The 21,005-nt window shown below is 38.2% G+C and overlaps 1 protein-coding gene across 2 annotated transcripts in view; it reads right to left on the reverse strand.

The window, feature by feature from the left end:
* CFAP99 (cilia and flagella associated protein 99) overlaps window positions 1-20,169 on the reverse strand; it is a 31,063-nt gene extending 10,894 nt beyond the window's left edge. Inside the window, exons 1-9 of one of the 2 annotated variants that reach the window (XM_058804037.1) lie at window positions 20,118-20,169; window positions 19,608-19,720; window positions 17,313-17,493; window positions 12,246-12,326; window positions 9,190-9,255; window positions 8,199-8,258; window positions 4,233-4,321; window positions 1,785-1,989; window positions 54-195 (exon numbers count right to left, since the gene is read on the reverse strand). In XM_058804037.1, the coding sequence (XP_058660020.1) occupies window positions 54-195; window positions 1,785-1,989; window positions 4,233-4,321; window positions 8,199-8,243 (481 nt within the window). In that variant the 5' untranslated portion in view covers window positions 8,244-8,258; window positions 9,190-9,255; window positions 12,246-12,326; ... (1 more) ...; window positions 19,608-19,720; window positions 20,118-20,169. Of the gene's footprint in view, window positions 1-53; window positions 196-1,784; window positions 1,990-4,232; window positions 4,322-8,198; window positions 8,259-8,782; window positions 8,853-9,189; window positions 9,256-12,245; window positions 12,327-17,312; window positions 17,494-19,607; window positions 19,721-20,117 lie in introns of those variants that run through there. The other variant, XM_058804038.1, reaches the window with a different exon arrangement.
* Between the last annotated feature and the right edge of the window lie 836 nt (window positions 20,170-21,005).

Consider the following 21,005-nt stretch of genomic DNA (forward strand, 5'->3'; position numbering starts at 1 on the left):
AGTAGTCTAGGGATATTTAGCATCACCTCTCATTTTTCTGGCAATATATATACCTATCTGTTGTTTGTATTCCTGGATCTTTTCTTTTACTTGCTTTACATTCTTGTGTCCTTCCATGACCTGTTCCACCAGCTCTTTCATGTCTCTCTGTTCCTGTAGACGTTTCTCTGCACACAGGTGCATCAGCTCTGCTTTCTAAATCACAAACAAACAGGTGAATACAACTCCTGATAAGTGGTGATCTGAGTGCCTCAACAGGGTACGGACAATTGGATTCAAACTATTACATCATCCACAAAAGCAGAAAAGGACAATGGCTGGGGACAAGAAAGAGTCCCAGATTTAAGCTCTCCTCTCTGTGTTTTATTTACACATAACTGCCCTGCATGACATTTGTACTGCTGCTTTCCATAATTCCCTCCTACATGTTTCCAAGAGCAGACAGAAGGAGTAATTTCTGGATCTGGTTGTGAGATAGCAAGAAGTGTGCTTAATCTAATATACTGCTAGTTGTGTGCCTGCAGGAACTTCTTGGCCCAAGCCACAGCTCTGTAATGTCAAGTCCACTTTTGGGTACCATGCTCCTTTCTTTGTCAGAGGAAAGGAAGAAGGAGCAGGAAAATTGATTTTCTCAGACTAGATTCCTTGCTGCTCTTCCTGTTTTTGATGGAAGACCAGAGTTTTAAAAGAAGGAAGCAGGTCAACATGGCAGCTGAACATTGGTGAATATCTGGAGATCTGCATGTGGATGACATGCTCTGCTTGTTGACAAGTAAAGGGAACTATGTGGAATTGGTTGGGTTAGAGCAAGTCTTATTTGCACATCCCCAAATCTATTCATTTTGAGACATTTCTGCTAACAAATAAAAGACATATGCTCTGAAGTGAATATAACAATTGCAATACTTTTGGAATGAGTATGAGCAATTATACTATGTTCAGTTGTATACTAGGGTTCACTTTAAGTTCTTGCTATAGTTCATTTTATGTTGCTGAGACATTGCACTGACATTTGTGAGATAGTCAAAAGACAGGTACTGGCCTACAGGGCACAGCAACAAACTGGAGAAATAGAAAAGAATGTGATGGTGGCTGTGAAAAATTTAAAATCTGTATTAATTGGTGATTCTTGATTACCTGTTTAGGTTATAAGAAAAGCACTGGGGAAATGCAATGTGAGTTGTGAAAATAACAGAAAGATCTAGCAATGATTTTGAGAAACTGATTTGCCAGACTGAAAACAGTGTGAAAATATTTCTTGGCATAAATATGCAGTTTTCCATACAGATGGATCCAAAGAGGGTTGTCGGTCTGAATTTTCACCTAAGAGAAATCTAGATGTTTCAGATAGTATGAAGTAAATTGAATTACATCTGTTTCAGAAAACAAATGCTTTCATATTTGGGGCTCTCATTTTAACAAGATAAAAAAATCAGTTATATATTGTTGATTTCAATGCTAATGGTGCTTAGTATCTCAGTATCTGTTCAAAAAGGATTTGCATAATGACAGAATATAGGGGAGCATTCTTTGACCTTCTGCTTTTATTCAATTTACTTCATAAATGTTAATCAAATTAAAAAAAACCCAAAAACTTGTAAAAAGTACTTTCATGTACAGCATTGCTGTATCTGGAAGTTATAGCCCTCTTTTCCCCTTGTTTGCAGACTCCAGTGAGTAAAGACACTGCATAGAATTTTACACCTCTAATAGCAGGTCTCATCTGTGCTATGATTTGCACAGATTGGAAATCAGCAAAATTTGAGCCTCCCTGTACATATTACCTCTTCTCTCAATAGATCAGCTTTCTTCTTATTTTCTTGGGTTACATTCTGATGGGCTAGAACTGCCTCTTCATAACTCAGTTTTCCTTGAAGCTTCCTACACTCTATTTCAGCCAGTTGATCTTCCAAATCTTTTCCACGCATCTGTTTCTGCCATTCCAAGAATTCAGATGAGTCTCCAGCCCCTTGTTGCAAATTTTCAACTCTGCAAGAGAGAAAAAAGGAGAACACTATTTCAGGGATCTGGCTTTGTAGCCCTGCCTTGGTTTGTAAAGTATTTACATAGCCTTTGATAGAAAGTGTTTGATCTCTGCAGAGAAAAAAAGCAGAATCACAAAGTCATTTGACAGATGTATTTTAATTCCAGTCTAAGAGGCATTCCTACTATGTGTAAAGCCTGAGAAAGCCAGACTGGAAGAAAGTGCATGACAGCATGCACCTGAAAGTTTTCAGTAAAACAAAGCCCCAAGAGAGGGCAAACTTTAGCTGAGTATGGATTCTTATAAGGAGCAGAGAGAAACAGGTAAAAGGATGTGCATTTTCTCAGAGGACTGCTTTGCTTAGAAGTTGAAAGAACAAGTAACTTTCCTCTTTGACAATCTTCTTGTCCACTTTAACACAGAGAACAAAAAACTTCTGCTTAACACTATTTCTATATTGTATTTTGTCAATTAAATAATATTGCTGTAATGAGGCAAAGAAGTATTCATCTCTTAAACAAAGTCACATTCCTATTTTTTGTGCTCAGCTGAGAAAGAAAAACATAGCAAAGCCCTGGAGCAGGCCCATGAAAGTCCTGCAGCAGAAGAGGGAATGAGCCAATAACTAGGGCAGAGACACAAACATGGAGTGAATTGCCTCTTACTGCTCCTCCCCAATGCATATGCATGTCATATATCTATTTCTATTTATATCTATATATATTTATCTCTTTCTATATATATATATCTGTTTTGTCTTAAATGCAGCTGAAGATTAAAACTCATTAAGATAAAATAGTGTCAAGTTACAGGGAACTGTTCCTTTGCTGAGTGGAACAAATTCTTCCAGCCAGAGTAAACAGTAGCATAAGTAATATGGAAGAACCTCAATATATGTGAATAGCTGATAACAGAACCTGACTGATGTTTAATATCTACCTGCTAAAATCCTGATGCATGAACCAATACTGTTAGGTCCAAAGATCAAATCCAAACTTAGACAGTCTTTCCAAGACTTAAAATGCTATCAATATTTAGTGCTTAGCCTGCTAAGCCAGGTGGATTAGAAGTAATACTAAAGCAGGATAACGTGATATAAGTTTTATCTTTGTGAAGTTTTTTAGTGAAAATGTTACGTGATTCTAGCTGTAGAACACAACCTTCAGTGGACATCCAGGAGTCACCTTTTCCCCAGTAAACATCCTCTGAAAACCTGTATTGCTGAATAAGGAGGAATCCTTATGTCAGGATTTCTTAGAGTGCTAAATGCACAAACGGACCTGCAACCTCTTATTACCCCCCTTCCCCACACCCTGGATTCAGTGCTTGTGTTCAAAGACAGCTCTGCTGCAGTGTGACTGTCAACACAGGATGGGAGTGGAGTGAAAAGAACTGTGTGAGGAAGAGCCATGGAAAGTCCTGGTTGGTGTGTGTGCAGTTTCTTCCCAGGAGACACATTTAAGCCTGGGTTAACAGCCTTGATCCCTGCCTAAGCTGCTCCATAGATCAGCCTGCACCCAGCCTGGGGCCAAGCTGATCCTGCCTTCTTGACTTGGCTTCCTGGCTGGACCTTGGCCCAGACTGTTGTAGCACCCTTGGCTGACCCTGCTGCCTGTCCCTGAATCTGTCCTGCTGCCTGCCAGGGGACTGTGGAGCTGCTGCCAGTGAGGACACTGTCCCTACATGTCCTCCTGTCACTCTCAGCTCTTGGCTTATCTTGGTTTAAGAAACAGCACATTCTTAGTGTGCTATATCTTACTGTGATAGAAATGGACAGGTATTGTTATCTACATATAAACAAGTTCAAGTATCAAACTTTGCATGTAGTTGACCACAACCATTGAAGAAAATGGAGATATATGAAATTATTTGGCTTAATATAAATGCATCTTGTACAAAAGACACAGAAACAGATGTGTATTCAGGTCATTATTTAGTCTGGAGAATTGGAATAAATGAAAAGTGATACCTGTTGGACTTTGCAAGTGAACACTAGCCAGAGTGCTAAATCATAACACAGTAACACTGTACAGCATCTACACAAAAAGAATTACTTTGCTGTAGACCTTTTCTTCAGCCTACTTCAATCCACTTCTCTCTTCCTTTGTCAACTGTTTTTATAGAATAGAAAGCCCTACAAGAGAACCATTAGTTTAGTTTACCTGGAATTTTCTTAATTATCTTTGATGTGGCTCATATCCTAAATGCAGGGATGTGAAAAGCAATCTTAGGTGGAGTGTGGTCCTACCTTTTGAGCTCCTCTTCCAATTTCCTCTGGTAGAGGGCACCCTCCCTCAAAATAGCTGCTGTGTTCAATTTAATGGGTATATTGTCAATCTGTCAGGAAAGGGAATGTACATTCCGTAGTTAGTAATGTAAACCATGAAACAGAGTCTAAAAACATCTCAGTGGGTTAAATAAATTGACCCAAGACAGCATAAATTTTGGTCAAAGCATTCATCTAGCATTAATCTGACATTCACAATGAAATTGCATGCTGTTCATAAACTACTCAAGCTGCTTAAGAAATCAGCAAAGTCCCCCAAATGGATTATAAATTTGTAATCAGTCTTGGACCATGTCAAATCCCATAAAATGTCTTCACTTCCTTTCATATTTTCCAGTGCTCATATATGCTGTGCTAAAGGATTTGATCTGTTTTGGACAAAGACAATGAACTGCCTCTCTGAAAGATGTTCCATGAGTCAGAACAGTGAAGTAAAAGAAACGTGGCACCTTTCATAGGGAGATCTTGGAAGCATTTTATAAACAATCACTATTACAATGTAGAAGCATTTCCAAGACAACTGGAAACCATTGCCATATCCATTTTCTAGACAGTAGAAGTGAAAAACTGTTCTCAGTGACTTTCAGGCCTCAAGGTGTAACTTGGACTAGATCCTATAGCTGCTTTGTTAACTCTTCAAAGTATTGTGTTAAGACTGATTCCCAGACAACTTCTAAATACTGAGGGAGGAAAGGATCAATTTCTCTGCCAGTTAAAATTGCTCCCTGCACAGGTAGAGAAAATGGGTCACCTTTGCAGACACATGTAAGAGACCTGATCTGAACCAAGGCAAAGCAGTGCTGCAGAAATAAGAACTGAGATCATTCCTGCAGAAAACAAAGCTTAATCATAACACGTTTGACTTCTATCCAGATAAGTTCTGTGTTCAGAATTCAAACATGTATTTAAATTCCAAATTAAGAACTTAATGAGTAGCTGAGAAACACATGCACAGAATCACTCAAGCTACATACTGCAAATATTGTATGCAGAAATATGAAGTCCCCTGAAATACATAACTGGAAAAAGCACGTGTTATAATTTATATTAATTAGATAGGTTGAGGATAGCAAACACATTCCATCACCTAGAATTCACTAAGTAAAATTACTGGTTTTACACAGATAGCATATTTTAATGCAAGAAAATTAATTACCTGTCAGTTTCTTGACAAAATGATGATAACTTGAAGAATTTAGGAAAATAATCCAAACCAATGTATTTTATTTCTTTTGTTTGACTTACTATGACTTCTTAATGCCCAATGATGTTCTACCTTTTGATCTGCATCTCAACACATCTCAAAGCCTTCTGCCTTATATGAACAGTTTATATTTTATTCTTGTACTGTATATAAAATGTTTCCTTAGACATTTTCTGACACATGTAGATGTTTCTATACTTCTGACAGTTTTCTGTGTACACAGATTTCATGTTCTGTATTTACTAACTATAATTTGGATAGAGAACTGAACTAAGAATGAATATGGAAATACCTTAAACTTCAGTTTCACAGTTTATTGACCAGAAATCTGATGGACATTGAAACAGAAATATGGCAATATAATTACAATAACTGGGACTTCCAAGACATGTGCAGGCAGGTATAAGTAAAATAACTGAATAAATTCTTTTATGTCATATAGTATCAAGGAAGTTCTGAATTTTACTCATTCTCTTCCTGTTGTGAGGTATCTTCCCTTTTTTCAAGATGAGAAAATGGAAGTAAGGGGGAAAATTACAGAGCACTAATTCTTGTGGGAAAATATCATGTTCACTATTGCCACCTAATGAACATGCAACAACTCACCAAAACCAATAAATATATAAAGAGCAAATATGATATGAACAAGAGGCAGACTGAGACAGAGTGATGATGCATTTGTATTTTCTCATTCTCCCAGTGAAAAAGATGAATAAATACTTTGGAACAGCAAGAGAAATAATTGCTGCTGCACATGGTATATGTCTCTAAAATTAAAAAAAATATTTCATATACTGTGGGTGTTCTAAAAAGAGGAAAGCAAAATACTAGTTGGTTAAAACATTATACAATTATATTAATTTGAAGATAGATTAAAATTTTTAAAAAATATATATATAGTTTGGATTAACCATCCTCTTAGTATTTGTCTACTCAGAGAGTGGCACAGGAAGGCAACCGGAATAGAAAGTATTTTAAAAGTCAATAACAATATGTCTATCTCTGCTTGAAAGTTACAGCAGCATCTTGAATATCAACTAACCAACCTTAAGGCAAATGTGTTTAGACAAGATAAAACTGTTTGTGCATCTAGAGGAGATACCAGCAAGTTTTAGAAGTAGCCCTAATCAATGCCAGAGGATGCCAGATCCATATTTTTCTTAATGCAATTTAGGCAGATGGCTTGACTCTTGTTAGTCTGCACTAAAGTTTTGTTATTTTATATTATCAGAAAGGGCAATGGAATACACAGAGTTTTGAACTGAGCCCACTTAATTACAGGTCATGTATGTTGTTTTAACTATGTAAATGTTTCCTGGTTTGGGTTTTTTTCTTTCTTTTTTGTGCAGAATTAACTAGGATCTTATTACCTTACTGTAATTTAAATGCTGCTGGACTGTAAGCAAGCAGACTGAGTAGCTGATACTGTTACTAAAGATAACTTCGGTGTGTGATAAATGTCAGACAGGCTTTAGAAATACTTGCCAGATGCCCAGTCCCCCAAGTGGAGAATCAATCTTTTCACAGTGTTTATGAGCTGTACCTAAATACATCGTTTCAAAGAGTAGGCAGACCTGCTCACAAGATATTTGAGACCACAGAACAAGCACAGCTGAAATTATTCTGTATAAGAACTTGAAATAAATGAAAGGTGCCAGATTGAACAATACAAAACTGAAGATAATCTGTAGTGCAGTTATTGCAGAAACATCAATGTGGAAATTTCATGTGTTCCACTGTCAAGGCTGAACAGTTCTTTTCTCATGTTTACAATTCTCTGACCCTTGAAAATTCTACAAGAGAAGCAATCAGGATAGTGGATTTCATGACCTCAGTATGTGTCTGAAGGAAACAAGGCAAGCATCCAGCCTGATTGTATATTGTGTATCAGACAGTCATTAGCTGGAATGATTGCTCAGCATTCTTTAGGATCTCATTTTGAAACAGTGATGTACTGATGCAAGATTGTTCTGTCCTTATGCTGAGTTCTTAAACCAAGGTTTCACAATTTTTTTTTGCTGGGGAAAATTCTCTTTCCATACTATTTTACATAAAATCTTCTCCCTTTGTAACTGAAAACACTTTTAAGGCAATGTGGTTACATTGTGCAACTACACACAGTTTACCTCAGGAAACCAAAAGATTTTGATCTCCCTGACCAGTCTCACCTAGGACCTCCACTCACACCATCTGCTCACTGGCCTGGGAGCCCCAGTTAGACTCAGATGGGTTTCAGTTTCCATTATGCTGGGAATTCTACTCCTGGTTGTGTCTCCATTTCTGTCTCCTGACCTCAGTTGCTGTTGTAGCTTTGTCTCCTGACTGGACTTCTGGGTGGACCCCAGCCAGACCTGACTTGTTGCCTTGTTTTGTCCAAGGGTGACTTGCTATCAGTAGAACCCATCACTGCCACCAACCTCCTCACATCAGACAGTGTGTCCTGCATGGTGAGGGCACTGCCTGTGCTTTCATCACCTTTGGCTCCTTATTTCTCTTCCATCATGGAGTAGCCCTGCTCTTGTCACTCCCTGACCACGTCTTTGTGGATTATTAATGGTGCACAGGACAAAATCTATGAACCATAGACCCAATCCATGCCATGCTTCTGGCCAAACACCTTAGTGTAAAAACACAGGTTCAAGTCGAGTTTCCATCATGACAAGATTCGCACTTGTGTCAAATTTTCAAGTACATTTGACAACAGTTCCTTAGAGGTTACTCACCTTGCTTTGGATCTTTTGAGCCTTGAACACTGGTTTGCTCTCCATACTGTCATGTATGTTCTGTAGTTCAAATCAAAAATACATTATTTCATTTCAAAAACAAATTTTCAATTACTCAGCAAAAGATATTAGGTATTTATCAAAACTAACATATGAATATTCATCAAATATTCTTTGGAGAGTAAAAAATTCTACATATTTTGGAAGTGTAAAATACATAAAAACTTACTATGTACACCCAACCTAGTGGGAGTATGAACATACAAAGGTAGGTCCAAATATTGACTAAATAATGTTAAAGTAAGAGTGATTATTTCTTTGACTATGAAATATTACTTAAATATATATATGAATATATTCATCTTTCAACTGAAATAGATACTTAGAGGACAAAACAGGATGTCAAACACACTTCATGGAATTATTAATTAGTGGTAGAATTCTACTGATACTTATTAATTGAATGATGTTAGCTATAGATACTGATGTGAAACTGTCTGGTATCATGGGATGAAAAGAGTGAATAGAATATGCAGCACTGATGCTGAAATGAATATATTACATACATAGATTGGTGACTTAACTGTGAACTGGGAATCAACCAAAGCGAGGATTCTGTATGAACGGGACCATTATTCCCTCAGCTTGGCTGCTCTGTGGCATCAAAGTTAATGGAAAAATAATATGTGGATTTAGAGAAATATTGCCAGTTTGGAGATTTGTTGGAGCAGTTTCCCAGAAAGGTTGTCTCAAAATTAGGAAAATTATAAAGCAGCACCAGAAGTATAAGAAAAGGGGGTTGTACATTATGCATAAAAAGAGGCAAATGCAGGAATAGGGATGTGAAATGACACTATAGCAATAAATCATAGCACAAAATTCCTAAACCCAAATAAACATATTTTTTAAATACTCTAAGATATCTTTAAGTACTCCAGTCATATTTCATCTCCCTACTGGGGAATTTTTCAGCATGTGTTTTGCACCATACCTCTCTCTTTTCAGGCTTGATGGTTGCACACCTGAACTGGTTAGTATTTGCTTCTAGGAGCAGATCCTAAAATTAAAACAATTCTCTTAAAGAGTGTGGTACATCAAAGTTCTGTAAGAGTAATTTTAAGTCTCAAAAAGTCTTATAGCCCCAACCACTATCATCAGAATCACAGAATGGCTTGGGTTGGAAGGGACCTTAAAGATCATCTTGTTCCAAAGCCTCTGCCATGGGCAGGGACACCTCTCACTAGACCAGGTTGCTCAGAGTTCTATCCCACCTGGCCTTAAACACTTTCAGGGATGGGGCATCCATAACTTTCCTAAGCATCCTGTGTGAGTGCCTCACTATCCTCACAGTTAAGAATTTCTTCCTAATATCTAATACAAACCTTCCCTCCTGCAGTTTGAAGCCACCCCTCCTCATCCTGTCACTCCCTGCTCTTGTAAAAAGTCTCTCTCCATCTTTCCTGTGGGCTGTCTTCTGGTACTGGAAGACCCCAGTTAGGTCACCCTGAATCCTTCTCTTGTCCAGGCTGAAGAATCCCAATTCTCTCAGCCTTTCCTCACAGGAGAGGTGCTCCATCCCTCTTGGTGGCCTCCTCTGGACTTGCTCCAACAGGTCCATGTCCTCTGTGGTGGGGCCCCAGAGCTGAATGCAGTGCTGCAGGTGGGGTCTCACCTGAGTGGGGCAGAATCCCCTCCCTCACCTGCTGCCCACGGTGCTTTGGGTGGGCCCAGGACAGGGAGGTTTCTGGGCTGGGAGTGCCCATGGCTGGGTCATGTCCAGCCTCTCAACCACAGCACCCCCAGGTCCTTCTCAGGGCTGCTCTGGATCTGTTCATCCCCAGCCTGGGCTGGCGCTGGGAGCTGCCCTGGGTCACCAGCACTTGGTCTTGTTAGAGCCCATGAGATTGCCATGGGCCACTTGTGGAGCTTGTCCAGGTCCCTGGGGATGGAGTCCTGTCCCTCAGGTGTGTCACCTGCACGTGTGCTGAGGGTGCACCCAATCCCTTCATCTGTGTCATTAATGGAAATGTGAAACAACACTGGTCCCAAGATGAATTCCAAAAGCTTGACTTAGTATTTACATACATTTTCACTCCTGATTAAAGACCTGAAGTAAGCAAGTATTGATTTTCTCTACACGGGTCTGCCTGGATGTATCCTTTGCACAGGACATCAGGCCTTTGATAGACCTGCCCATAATGAAACATGCTGCTTGTCCAGATACCAGTTTAAAAATATCATAATTATGCCACATCAGTACCATTGACAGGAACTGTTTTCAGACTGCTGACAACACCATGGCTTTGGTTTTGAGCTACATTAGAGAATTATGTTCAGGGTATCACTCCACCAGGGGCTGATTCAATAGGCACACTCCTAGCATTAAAGCCAAGTCATTATACAGGGAATTACAGGCAATCATATTTTCAGTTTTTTTGATATTTAGTTTGTAAACCAAATCTCTAATCAAAGCTGTGGAACAATGACTAGATTTTCTAATGGCTTTCTGGGCAGCAGCTGATAACATCAGTGTTTCTATAACTGTCTAGAGTGTGGCTTCCTGTGTTCTCATTCCTCACAGTTGCTCAGATGTGGTTCTCACAGTTACAGCTACAGCTTCTGCAGAAATGTAATGAAACAAATGGCATTTTTCATACAAATTTCTGCTAGCACCCATCATTTCAGCTTGCTTAGAAAACAGTCTAGGGAATTGACCTTTGTGAATGGTCTGAATGCCTTTAATAGCATTCCAGAAGTGATAAAAACCTGCTGTTACTGTAGCTATAATTTCTGTAGTGGTTTATCTTTGTTTCTTGTATGAATGCATTTTCTTTATTGAAGAATGTGGTTGGTTGCTAAGTGATTTTACAGTTGTCATAGATTTTTAATGGTATAGGCACTGTGATATTTGGCTTTTCTTCCCCAGTTTTTCTAGAAAGTTTTTAACATGGAAATAAGTACACAGACAAATAGATGTGCTTTCCCCACTATATGGAAACTATAAAAGGATAAAAAATCATGCTGTATTGTTTTATAAAGAAATATCAAGCATAGGTAATGTGATGGACCAGCAAAAGGAATGCATAGTCAGAATGTGTCACACATTAAAGCTTTCACCATAGTTTAGGAACAGAATTCAGTGTCCCTTTCACATGGACATGAGGACAGCCAGTAATGAATAGACTTGTATTGGGTAGTAAAAACCAGTCAGGCATTTTCAGAATGGGGGTGGGAGAGTCCTGATAAACAGGAGCCACATGGCATACCTTTTATCAAGTTTATATTGTTACTTGATTGGATATGGTGACAACAGTTTGGGAATGGAGAAAGAAAGTGGAAATGGGCGTTTAATTAATTCCTTTCCAAGGAGAAGACAACAACAATCTGCTTTAACTATGAGCTACCTCATTGAACAAGATTCATGTCAAAGTTTGGATCAAATAGCAAGATCTGTTTTTTCCAGGCCCTCCCTTCCCCTGCTGTCTTAACACACAGACCATGTACTCTGTTTCTTTACAAACCAGGATAATCTCACACTCAGTCTGTTGAAGGCAGTGTATGAAGAATATGTAAGAGTATGAAGTCTGCACAAAAAATAAGTCAGAATCTGCTGGTATTCTTAAAAAGTGAATAACATGGTTATTTTTCAGTTATTACAGAAAAAAACCCTCAAAAACACTGAATTTATTTTGTAATTTGAAGCCTTAATAAATAAGTGAATACCCTATATATCCACATGTCCATGGGACTAGAAGGACCATTGTGAAGAAAAGAAAGTTATCATGTTTCTGCTACTTTACGCAGTTGCTTGCAAAAAAAAAAAAGGTGAACCTTGTCCTGGACTATTAATAATAAAGAAGGTGGGAAAAAGAGTGCTAAAACAGAGCAGAGGATATAAACTTCATGACTCTAGAGAAAAAGCATGAGCTATTTAGTTGCAAAAGCAGATATGTTTCAGATGAAGTTCAAGATTTGTGAAGATAAAACAATAAAGAAAAACTAGTTTAGAAGAAAGGAAAGGATAGAAGAAGAACAAAATACACTTACTTTTGCTTTTCGGATATTTTTTGTTTTGATTTCCTCTAGTTGCTTTCTTTCCTTTGGAGGCTTATAGATGCTTGGAGGAACCTATATTAAAAGACAAAAATCTCTAGAATAAGGGATATAAAACATTCCAAGTGACACATTCTTGCAGGCAAAAAAAGCTCATCCACTTTTACTGGAGAACAGCAGCAGTTAATTTTTTAAAATATTGATTCTTTACTATTAGTGCCACTCTAGAAGACAGGGACAGATTCCAATTAGTTGGAGCTACCCAGCTTTTCAGTTCTGTTCAATATAACATAACCCCTGCTCAAAAGACCAGAAAGACAGACAATATTGGAAGTAGCTCAAGAAAGGCTAAAGCAATAATAAATCCTATAGGCCCTATTGAGGGGAGAAAAATATTTCCAGAACAGGAACAGTTCTGTTTGGTATTTCATAAACTTGACTTTCACAGCAACAGCAGCCAGATAGGGCAGTGAATAAAGTAAAGCTTTAAAGTGGCACTGTGTGTGGTGGTAGGAACAAGTTACAGACTCCAAAGAAGTTCAGGGAAGAGAAATCCTTTGAAGTTTAATAAATACCCAGGAACTTCATTGTAACTGAGGAGGTCTTGGAGCTGAAATGGTGGGACCCTGAGAAGAAAGCTGGAGAAAAGCAGATGCTCCATCCCTCTGGTCTTCCCAGAGCTCAGTGTTTAAGCACTGCTGGGAAAAGACACTTGGCAAAAAGGGCCTTTGGTTTACCATGGCTGTCCCAATGTCCTTGTAAGGGAAAACCTTTGGAGGTGTGGATTAAATGTTTGGCAGGTAAAGAACTCAGAGGGTCCTTTCAGCATCAGTCAAAGAGCTGGGAAAGCAATCACAGGTCAGCTAAAATGAGCAGGACAGGACTGGCTGTCAGTTGAACCAGCAGGACACTGGGACTTCAGGTTGATTTCTGTATTTGCTTGAGCAATAAATGTATCCCAGAGTAAGCTCTGAAAAAAGACTGGATGTCTCCTTGAGAGGTGTGGGTGAGAGAGTCTGACAGTTTACTGGGCACCTGCCTAAATATTTGTCTTGCTAAAAATGTGCTAGATCAATTAAAAGTTACAAAACTAATGCAGAAAATATATATTCTGTCTTGTACTGGAGGTCAGTTCAAGGAACATGGGAATCCCATCTAGCTTTGTTGGACTATATAATGAACTACACTTGAAAAAATCATGAATCTGATGGACTTTGCACTGCCTTTGCTATGCAACATCTTTATCTACAGGTAAAACAAATGCACAAACAGAAGAAGCTAGCAATTAAATGCACTGGTGAGACTGCTCAAGTATTCTTGTGAGCTTTTAAAGTGAAGTAGTAGTGAAAGTATTTCCCAGAAGTACCTAAGAATTTTTATTATGCTTTGAGAGATGGAGAAATGAAAGCCCAGATGATCTGCAAAGGGTTCCACAGGCAGTGAATATCAGTTTATTTCACTCTTCTTCCTACTCATGTGCTTTACCTGCAAACTGCACTCATCTGCCAGAGTAAGCTGAAAATCTCTCCTCAGAAACTGCTATGCTTATTCCAAGTAATTGAAGGAGGAGCCTTTTCCATCAGCTCTTTCAAAAACATTCTTTGCATTGTGATTTAGCCCATGGGGATGAGTACAAGCAGATAGCCAGACAGTACAGCTATTACCCAATTGTTGGAAGAGGATAAAAAGTCACTATAAATAAATTGTAAATTACAGCAACAGAGATAGAAAATGCCAAACTGTACCTAATGAATCCAAATGTGAAAAAGGGGATTGGGAATAAGAGAGACCAACTTTGCCTTTCCTCCCCAGGCAGTGGTCAGCCTCACATAGCCTGTGGGAAATCCCTTAACCAGGGGATTATTTAGGGAGCAGCTACTACAAGATGTTTAAAGAGAAAAATGAATAATCACTTTGAACTTTGGTGCTCATTACTCTTCTATTTTTTAAAGTTACTGTCATAAGATGGACAAGGGAAAGCTAATGCAATGCTATTTTATTATGTGTTGTTACTTTTATAGATAAGATCACAAATACATTGGTGGGTCTGTTATTTGCAAACAGAATCCTCTCTACTGGCTAAATTATTTCATTCATTTAATTATTTTAAAAAATCAGTGGCTTCACTCATGAAGCCCAGCTGAAATTATAGAAAAAATATCTAAAAAATACATTAAATTTGGCTGAATGGTGTTACAATAACATCCCAGTGAAGCCTTTGTTTTTAATATATAACTGGTTTATAGAAAATTTTAAAAGAAAATAATTGCATAATCTTATCTTTTTAATATAGTGCTGATATTAAAAGAATGGATTTTAGTACTCTAGGCCAAGATATCCAAGAAAGTTGAATGTGTCTAAATAATTCTGCATGTTATCAGGTTTAGGCACCTGTCTGCATTTGTTTCCTTTGCACACCTCAAGGTAAAGCACTCATTTTTCCTTGTAGGACTGTATTTGTGAATGTGTGCATGCATATGGGCACTCTTGTGTCTGCATCCATGTGCATGTGTGCCAAGGCCACTGGAGACATGAATTTATAACCTTTAGACCAAATATTTGAAGTGAATTGTTTTATAATTAAATCTCAAAACTAAAATGTTTTTCCTTTTCACTTAGTGACTGTTGGCATTATATTACAAAGGTTCTATATTCATTACATTGCAAGGGTTCCATATTGCCAGAGTTTTGTACCTCCTTGATGTTTCTCGCAGTCTGCTCCTCCAGGCACTGACTCTTCCTTGTCCTCACAGCAGCCTCTGACTCCAGTTCCCCCAACCAACCAATCCACTCTTTTATAACACTCTTCTGACTGGCTACAGCTGTGGCCTGTTAACATCAGGCCTGCTCCTAATCCTTACTAATTGGCTCAGCTGCAACTCTTTAGGGATACAATTATTTTCTATACTACCTTTATTTACCTATATTCTATTCCCCTACAAGTGATCCCCATTTTTGATGAACATTTATGATGATAAATGATTATCCTAAACTTCTAGGACTATGTTACCCCAAGGCCAGTTACTTTCCAAGGCCAGTAGGGAATTACTGTATTTGCAGGGAATGCCCTGATGAAGGCAGGAATGATGCATCTGACTCCATATTCTCAGAAGGCTAATTTATTACTTTATGATAATATATTATATTAAAGAATACTATTATAAAGAATACTATGCTATACTAAAGAAAACAGAAAAGAATTACTGAATGCTAAAAAGATAATAACGAAAACTTGTGACTCTTTCCAGAGTCCCGACACAGCTTGGCCCCAGCTGGCCAAAGAGTCAAAACAACTCACACCAGAATCCAATGAAACAATCACCTGTGGGTAAACAATCTCCAAACACATTCCACATGAACAAAATACAGGAGAAGCAAATGAGATGAAAATTGTTTTCCCTCTCTCTGAGGCTTCTCAGCTTCCCAGGAGAAAAATCCTGGGCAAAGGGATTTTTTTCAGACAATGTGAATGCCACAGGGAATCCCATCTCCTTACAGGTCACTAGGACAACTGGCCTGCCCTCTACAATAACCCACAGCCCAGCACTCCCCTGGGAAGGCAGTGTGTGCCCAGCACACAGGATGCCAGTGCCATCCCAGCTCCTGACCCAGTGTATGTGACACATCTCCTCTCACTTGGAAAGAAATGCCTGGAATAAGGTAGTGCTAGAAAGCAATACCAAAAATAATCCTGCTAATCAGAATGAACTAATTGCAGCACAGGGATACAATAACCTATTGCTCAAATTCCAGCTGCCTCCATATAGTTCTGTACAGTTGTTCCACATTGGAACAGTAACTGTGGGTTGTGGCTACAATAGTCCCCTGCTGATAAACCACATGACAAATTCTTTGACCAGTGCATGAGACTCATGAGTAAAAAATTGGTATTTCATAAAATGAACACTTTTGTGAGAAAATGGATGAGAACATTTCTGCAGCAGATCATAGGATGTAATGTGGAAGAGTTTTATTTCTTTATTTTATTTCTTTGCGCTCCTCTGAATAACAGAGAACCCTCCTCCATGCAAGAGCCACACTATGGCTGGGTCTCACCTTACTGACCCTCTTCTGCCATGTGAGCTGTGTTTTCAGTCTCTGTTCATTTCAGGATGTAAACTGGTCACACTGGCAACAATGTGGCAAAGTAAAGTGAAGCTCAGTTTGCTGAGAGAGGTACAGAAATGAATAGAAGTTATGTCACTACTACACTACTGGTTTTAGATTCACACAAGCTTTAAATTTGCAAAGTAAACTGGCCAGAAAGTAAACCAAATTTAGTATAATCCAAACAACACAAATGAACTTCACTAAATGCATCTGCATTAAAGCAAATTTATTATAAGAGGGGCTGCACAGCACAAAGTTCTAAAATGACAGCAACATGACTCATTCCTATACTGATTAAGTAGTTATTAAATGCAGTTTTTCAGAGCCTGGTATTAAGCTGTTTCAATGTAAAATCCCATTAACCATATAACACACTACTATTAAATTGCTCTGCCATCCTAAGATGTAAATGGTCTCTAAGAGCATTCAACACATGTATTATTTAAAACCTGAAGTGCTAATACAAGGTAGCAGATAATGCCCAAATCTATGATTTCTTAGCTCATTTCCCACTGTATTTAAATACAGATGATTTTGCAGTGTTTATTAAGTTAGTCATAGTAGCTTAATCCCAGATCCTGTTTGCTTTACCCCATGAGATAACATCAGCTGTGGTACTGATTTGTACCAGTGTAACTAAATCACAATCTGAGACAATAAGTAAAATAACTTAGCATTCCAAAGACAAATCTAGTCTCATTTTTACATGAGCAATAAATTTAAACTGAAAGCTTTAATTTTAGAGATTCAGCATTATGACAAATAAAATTCCACCTTCAAGAAGGAGCTGCAAACCTAGAGTCCATCTCATTCCCAGCAAAACTGCTTCTCCATTTATTTTAATGAGAACTCATTTGCAAAAAACCCTAAATTTAGATTATTAACTCCCCTACCATTTTGTGCAAAAGCATACAAGAAATTTAGTGTCTTTCAAAAAATAAACCAACTTACAGGTTGTCTTTTAGGCTGCACTGGCAGAGGTGCTGGTGAAGGTGGAGGAATGGCACGTGGCTTGGGCGCAGTCAAATTAAATTCCTTTGGCTGAGTGACTCTTGAAGTCTTGACAGTGCTGGAACGATTACTTAAATTATCTGTGAGCTTTTCAATCAGTTGCTGCACTTTTGGCTGCCACCTTCAAATAAATCCAGAGTTTTCAAGTTTATTTTATTTTTTTCTTTCATACAAACTTACAAACAGTAGATGAGGTTGGCATTGGTGCAAATTCTGTAATGCTTTCTGCCATTCAATTTTATTAAAACTAACCTATGAATCTGTACTCAGGATTTAGCTACACTGTGTTATTTCACCTCTTCATAGATGCTGTCCACCCAGATGACTAGTGGTGAAATAGCCACAGTTTTTATGGAATAAACAACTATCTATCTGGCCAGTTGGTTTTGTGGCAGGGACAGATTAGGGGTCAGAAAAGCAGCTGCTATAGGCTAATTGCACACTTCACATACTTAGATGAAGAGACTATGAACAGTGGTCTGAGTACCAACAGAGAACATGCAGATCCATCTTAGAGCACAGGCAGTTTTACCAGAAAAAACAGAAAGATACAAGGATACAAGGAGTTTGGTGAATTATCAAATGAACCCTCAGTGAGCCCTGGGGGCAGCTAAGAAGATTTTGATTTCTGTAGCTTTGGGCTTGTATCAAGGTTCAGACTTCTTCTAAGGATTGACAGTAAGATACAGATTAAAGGTAAAACAAACAGGGTATCACAGTCTAATTACAGTGACAGCTTCAAGCCAGATATTCTTCCTCTATATATGTCATATCCTTATATATTACACATGCAATGGAGCTTCCCCAGAACTTAAGAAGCAGATGACAATGAAAATTTACAGTAAATTGTTTATGTGTCTGTTATTCTGTTACTGTAATTACAGGGTGAGGGCTTGCAAGTAACGAAGCTCCACTAAAATAAATAAGACTCTTTATATTAACCTCACTGATATTAGAAAGAGGAACACAAAGACACATTTAAAAGAATTGCAGCCACTGAACTGACTAAATTCATCACTGCATCCTCAGACCCCTGAAGGATGTTTCAAGCCCAGTAACCAAATCTAGTCTTGAACATTCTTGTATAACTTACATTTGCCACTTCCAGGCAAAACATGGGCTCATTGCTCTAAGTGTAACTGACTGTGAAGGACAGCTCCAATAAACTTGGTGCTAATGAAACAAGCAGTGGCCTAAGCCTCAGCCTGCATGCATGTGCAAGAGCTCCGTGGGTATGCATGTGTGTCTCCATACCTCTCTATCTGTATTTTTAGAGTATTCTAAGCACTTATTATAACTAGAATCACTACAATGGAATATTTTGAGTCAAATTCTGACTTCACATATATCCTTGTGGTCCCTGTAGAACTCAGTGGAACTCAGAATAGTGCAAACCAAATATATGTCATATATTTGCTAAAGCGCTAATAAACTACACAGTGTGAAAGGATTATTCTAGGGACTTTGATATGACAGATCCAGATACAAAACTCCTTTTCAGCTGATATTGTTCAAGGCATGTTTTTGTCTAACATTTTTTGCCATCTATACTGCATTGAGAAGGATGTGTGACTGCAGCCACACTGGTGTAATTTACCTGTTCTACGGAAAAATGAGAATAAAAAGTGACCCACTAGGCTGCAGAGCTACTATTTCTCCACACAAAAATGTTCCAGTTTGGCAAGGGTACAGTTGCTACCATATCACCACCTAACCAATGAGCTGTTGCACCACAGAGCATTTAAGCTGTTAAATGATGCTGCAACTGTGTAAATAAATAATAACTTTAAAATACTTGCTTATATGTTTATCTAATTTGCTCAGAACATCAGTACAAACAACATGACCATCAGTACAAACAAATCTGTGCATAAAGCCAAAATCAGGGAAGTCAGACATTTTTAAAAATAGTTAATGTCAAACAGATGTTGAAGTGACTGATGAGGCATGACTCTAAGATAATTTGAACCTTTTATTTTACTTTTTTCAGAATATGATGTTTTATCTACTCAGGAGCATTGGGAAGCAAATGTACAACAGCTGTGAAAGGACTTTCCTGAGAGAGAACCTTGCCTCTGGGTAAGTAAAAGGGCTTGCTAAAGTCTTGTGAAGACAAGGAGGGTTCTAGGTGACTTCAATAGGAGAAACACTTGAACAGAAATATGAGCTTTCAGGAGAAGCTTTCCCCAGCTTTTAAACTTCAAGGTGGCCAGAGGCTACTTCAACACTACTTACCTTAGCAGTGGATCAATCAAGTTCTCTTTCACATACACAGAATCGTAGATGTGACTCCATTCATCTTTTATCCATGTGTTCAGGTGCAAGTCATTGAAGACGAACCTAAGAAACTAATAATAAGTGGTTCCTTTTGAATATGAATATTTGAGACATGGTATATATAAGACTCCAAAAAGACAGTTGCTTTTAAAACAAACACTGCTGAAGAACTTGCTTGTATTTGACCTTGTCATTACAAATACAGATGCTTTTTTGTATTTTTTGGTTCTTATTAGCTGGTGGACAGTCCCATGTCTTTTAGCTCTATTTTGTGAGACACTTCTAGATACTAAAAATTTTTTTTTCATGGCAAAACAAAAAATAAACTACAGGCTGCAACACAGAGATGTGCTGATTCACCTTTAATTTGCTTCAAGCATTGTGAAAAAAAAGGTTTTTGCTGTTTTATATATCAAGATTTCTACTATCATAATAGTGCAAGGATTCCATACCACCAGAGTTTTGTACCTCCTTGATGTTTCACATAGGCAGCACCTCTAAGCACTGCCTCTTCCTGGTCTTTGCAACACTCATCTCACTCCAGTTCCCATCAATCCACTCTTTTATAAGGCTGTTCTTACTGGCTACAGCTGTGGCCTGTTAACATCAGGCCTGCTCCTAATCTTTGGTAATTGGTTCAGCTGCAACTCTTTAGGGGATATGATTACATTCTATACCACCTTCATTTACCCATACTGTATCCCCCTACAGGTTTTATTCAAAATTAATTACTACTGGAATACACTGATTTCAGTATAATTTTACAGTAGAGTTTCAGAGTCTAATATACCCATGTGGACTTCTGATTATCTAGAACCAGAAGACCCATGAAGCCAAGAAATATGTCTGGCCAGACACTGCACCTGAATGATTTAAATTCTTTTCAGCTTCCTGGGAACTGGGCAGAGATAATTGGGGAAAACTATAGTAAATGCTATACAATGTGGCTTTTTCTTTTAATGGCATATTCCCATTAAAAGAAAAGACTGAAATTTGGCACACTTATACATTATAGGGGTCTACATGCTGGAGAAATAACAACTAACATTTGAACTTTTGTTTGCCACTCCAGTTCACCAGAAGGTCAAAAGCCTTTCTTTAAATCTTGAAGTATTCAAATGGCCTTTTGAAACACTCTTGAAAAATGGCACTCAGATTCAGCCTGCACCATTTACAGCAATATAAATTCCAAACTTGAACCTTAGCTCTTCCATTAAAATTATTGGAAATGAAAGTACAAGTATGGTGCTGAAATAATCACAGTAAAAGCAAAAAGGTCCACTAAATAATTTTGACATTATGAGACATACTGGGAAGCAGTGCACTGTCACTTTGAGAAGCTTCAGATGGAGACTT

Source organism: Ammospiza caudacuta, chromosome 4, assembly GCF_027887145.1.
Source record: "Ammospiza caudacuta isolate bAmmCau1 chromosome 4, bAmmCau1.pri, whole genome shotgun sequence".
In the NCBI taxonomy this organism is placed as follows: Eukaryota; Metazoa; Chordata; class Aves; order Passeriformes; family Passerellidae; genus Ammospiza; species Ammospiza caudacuta.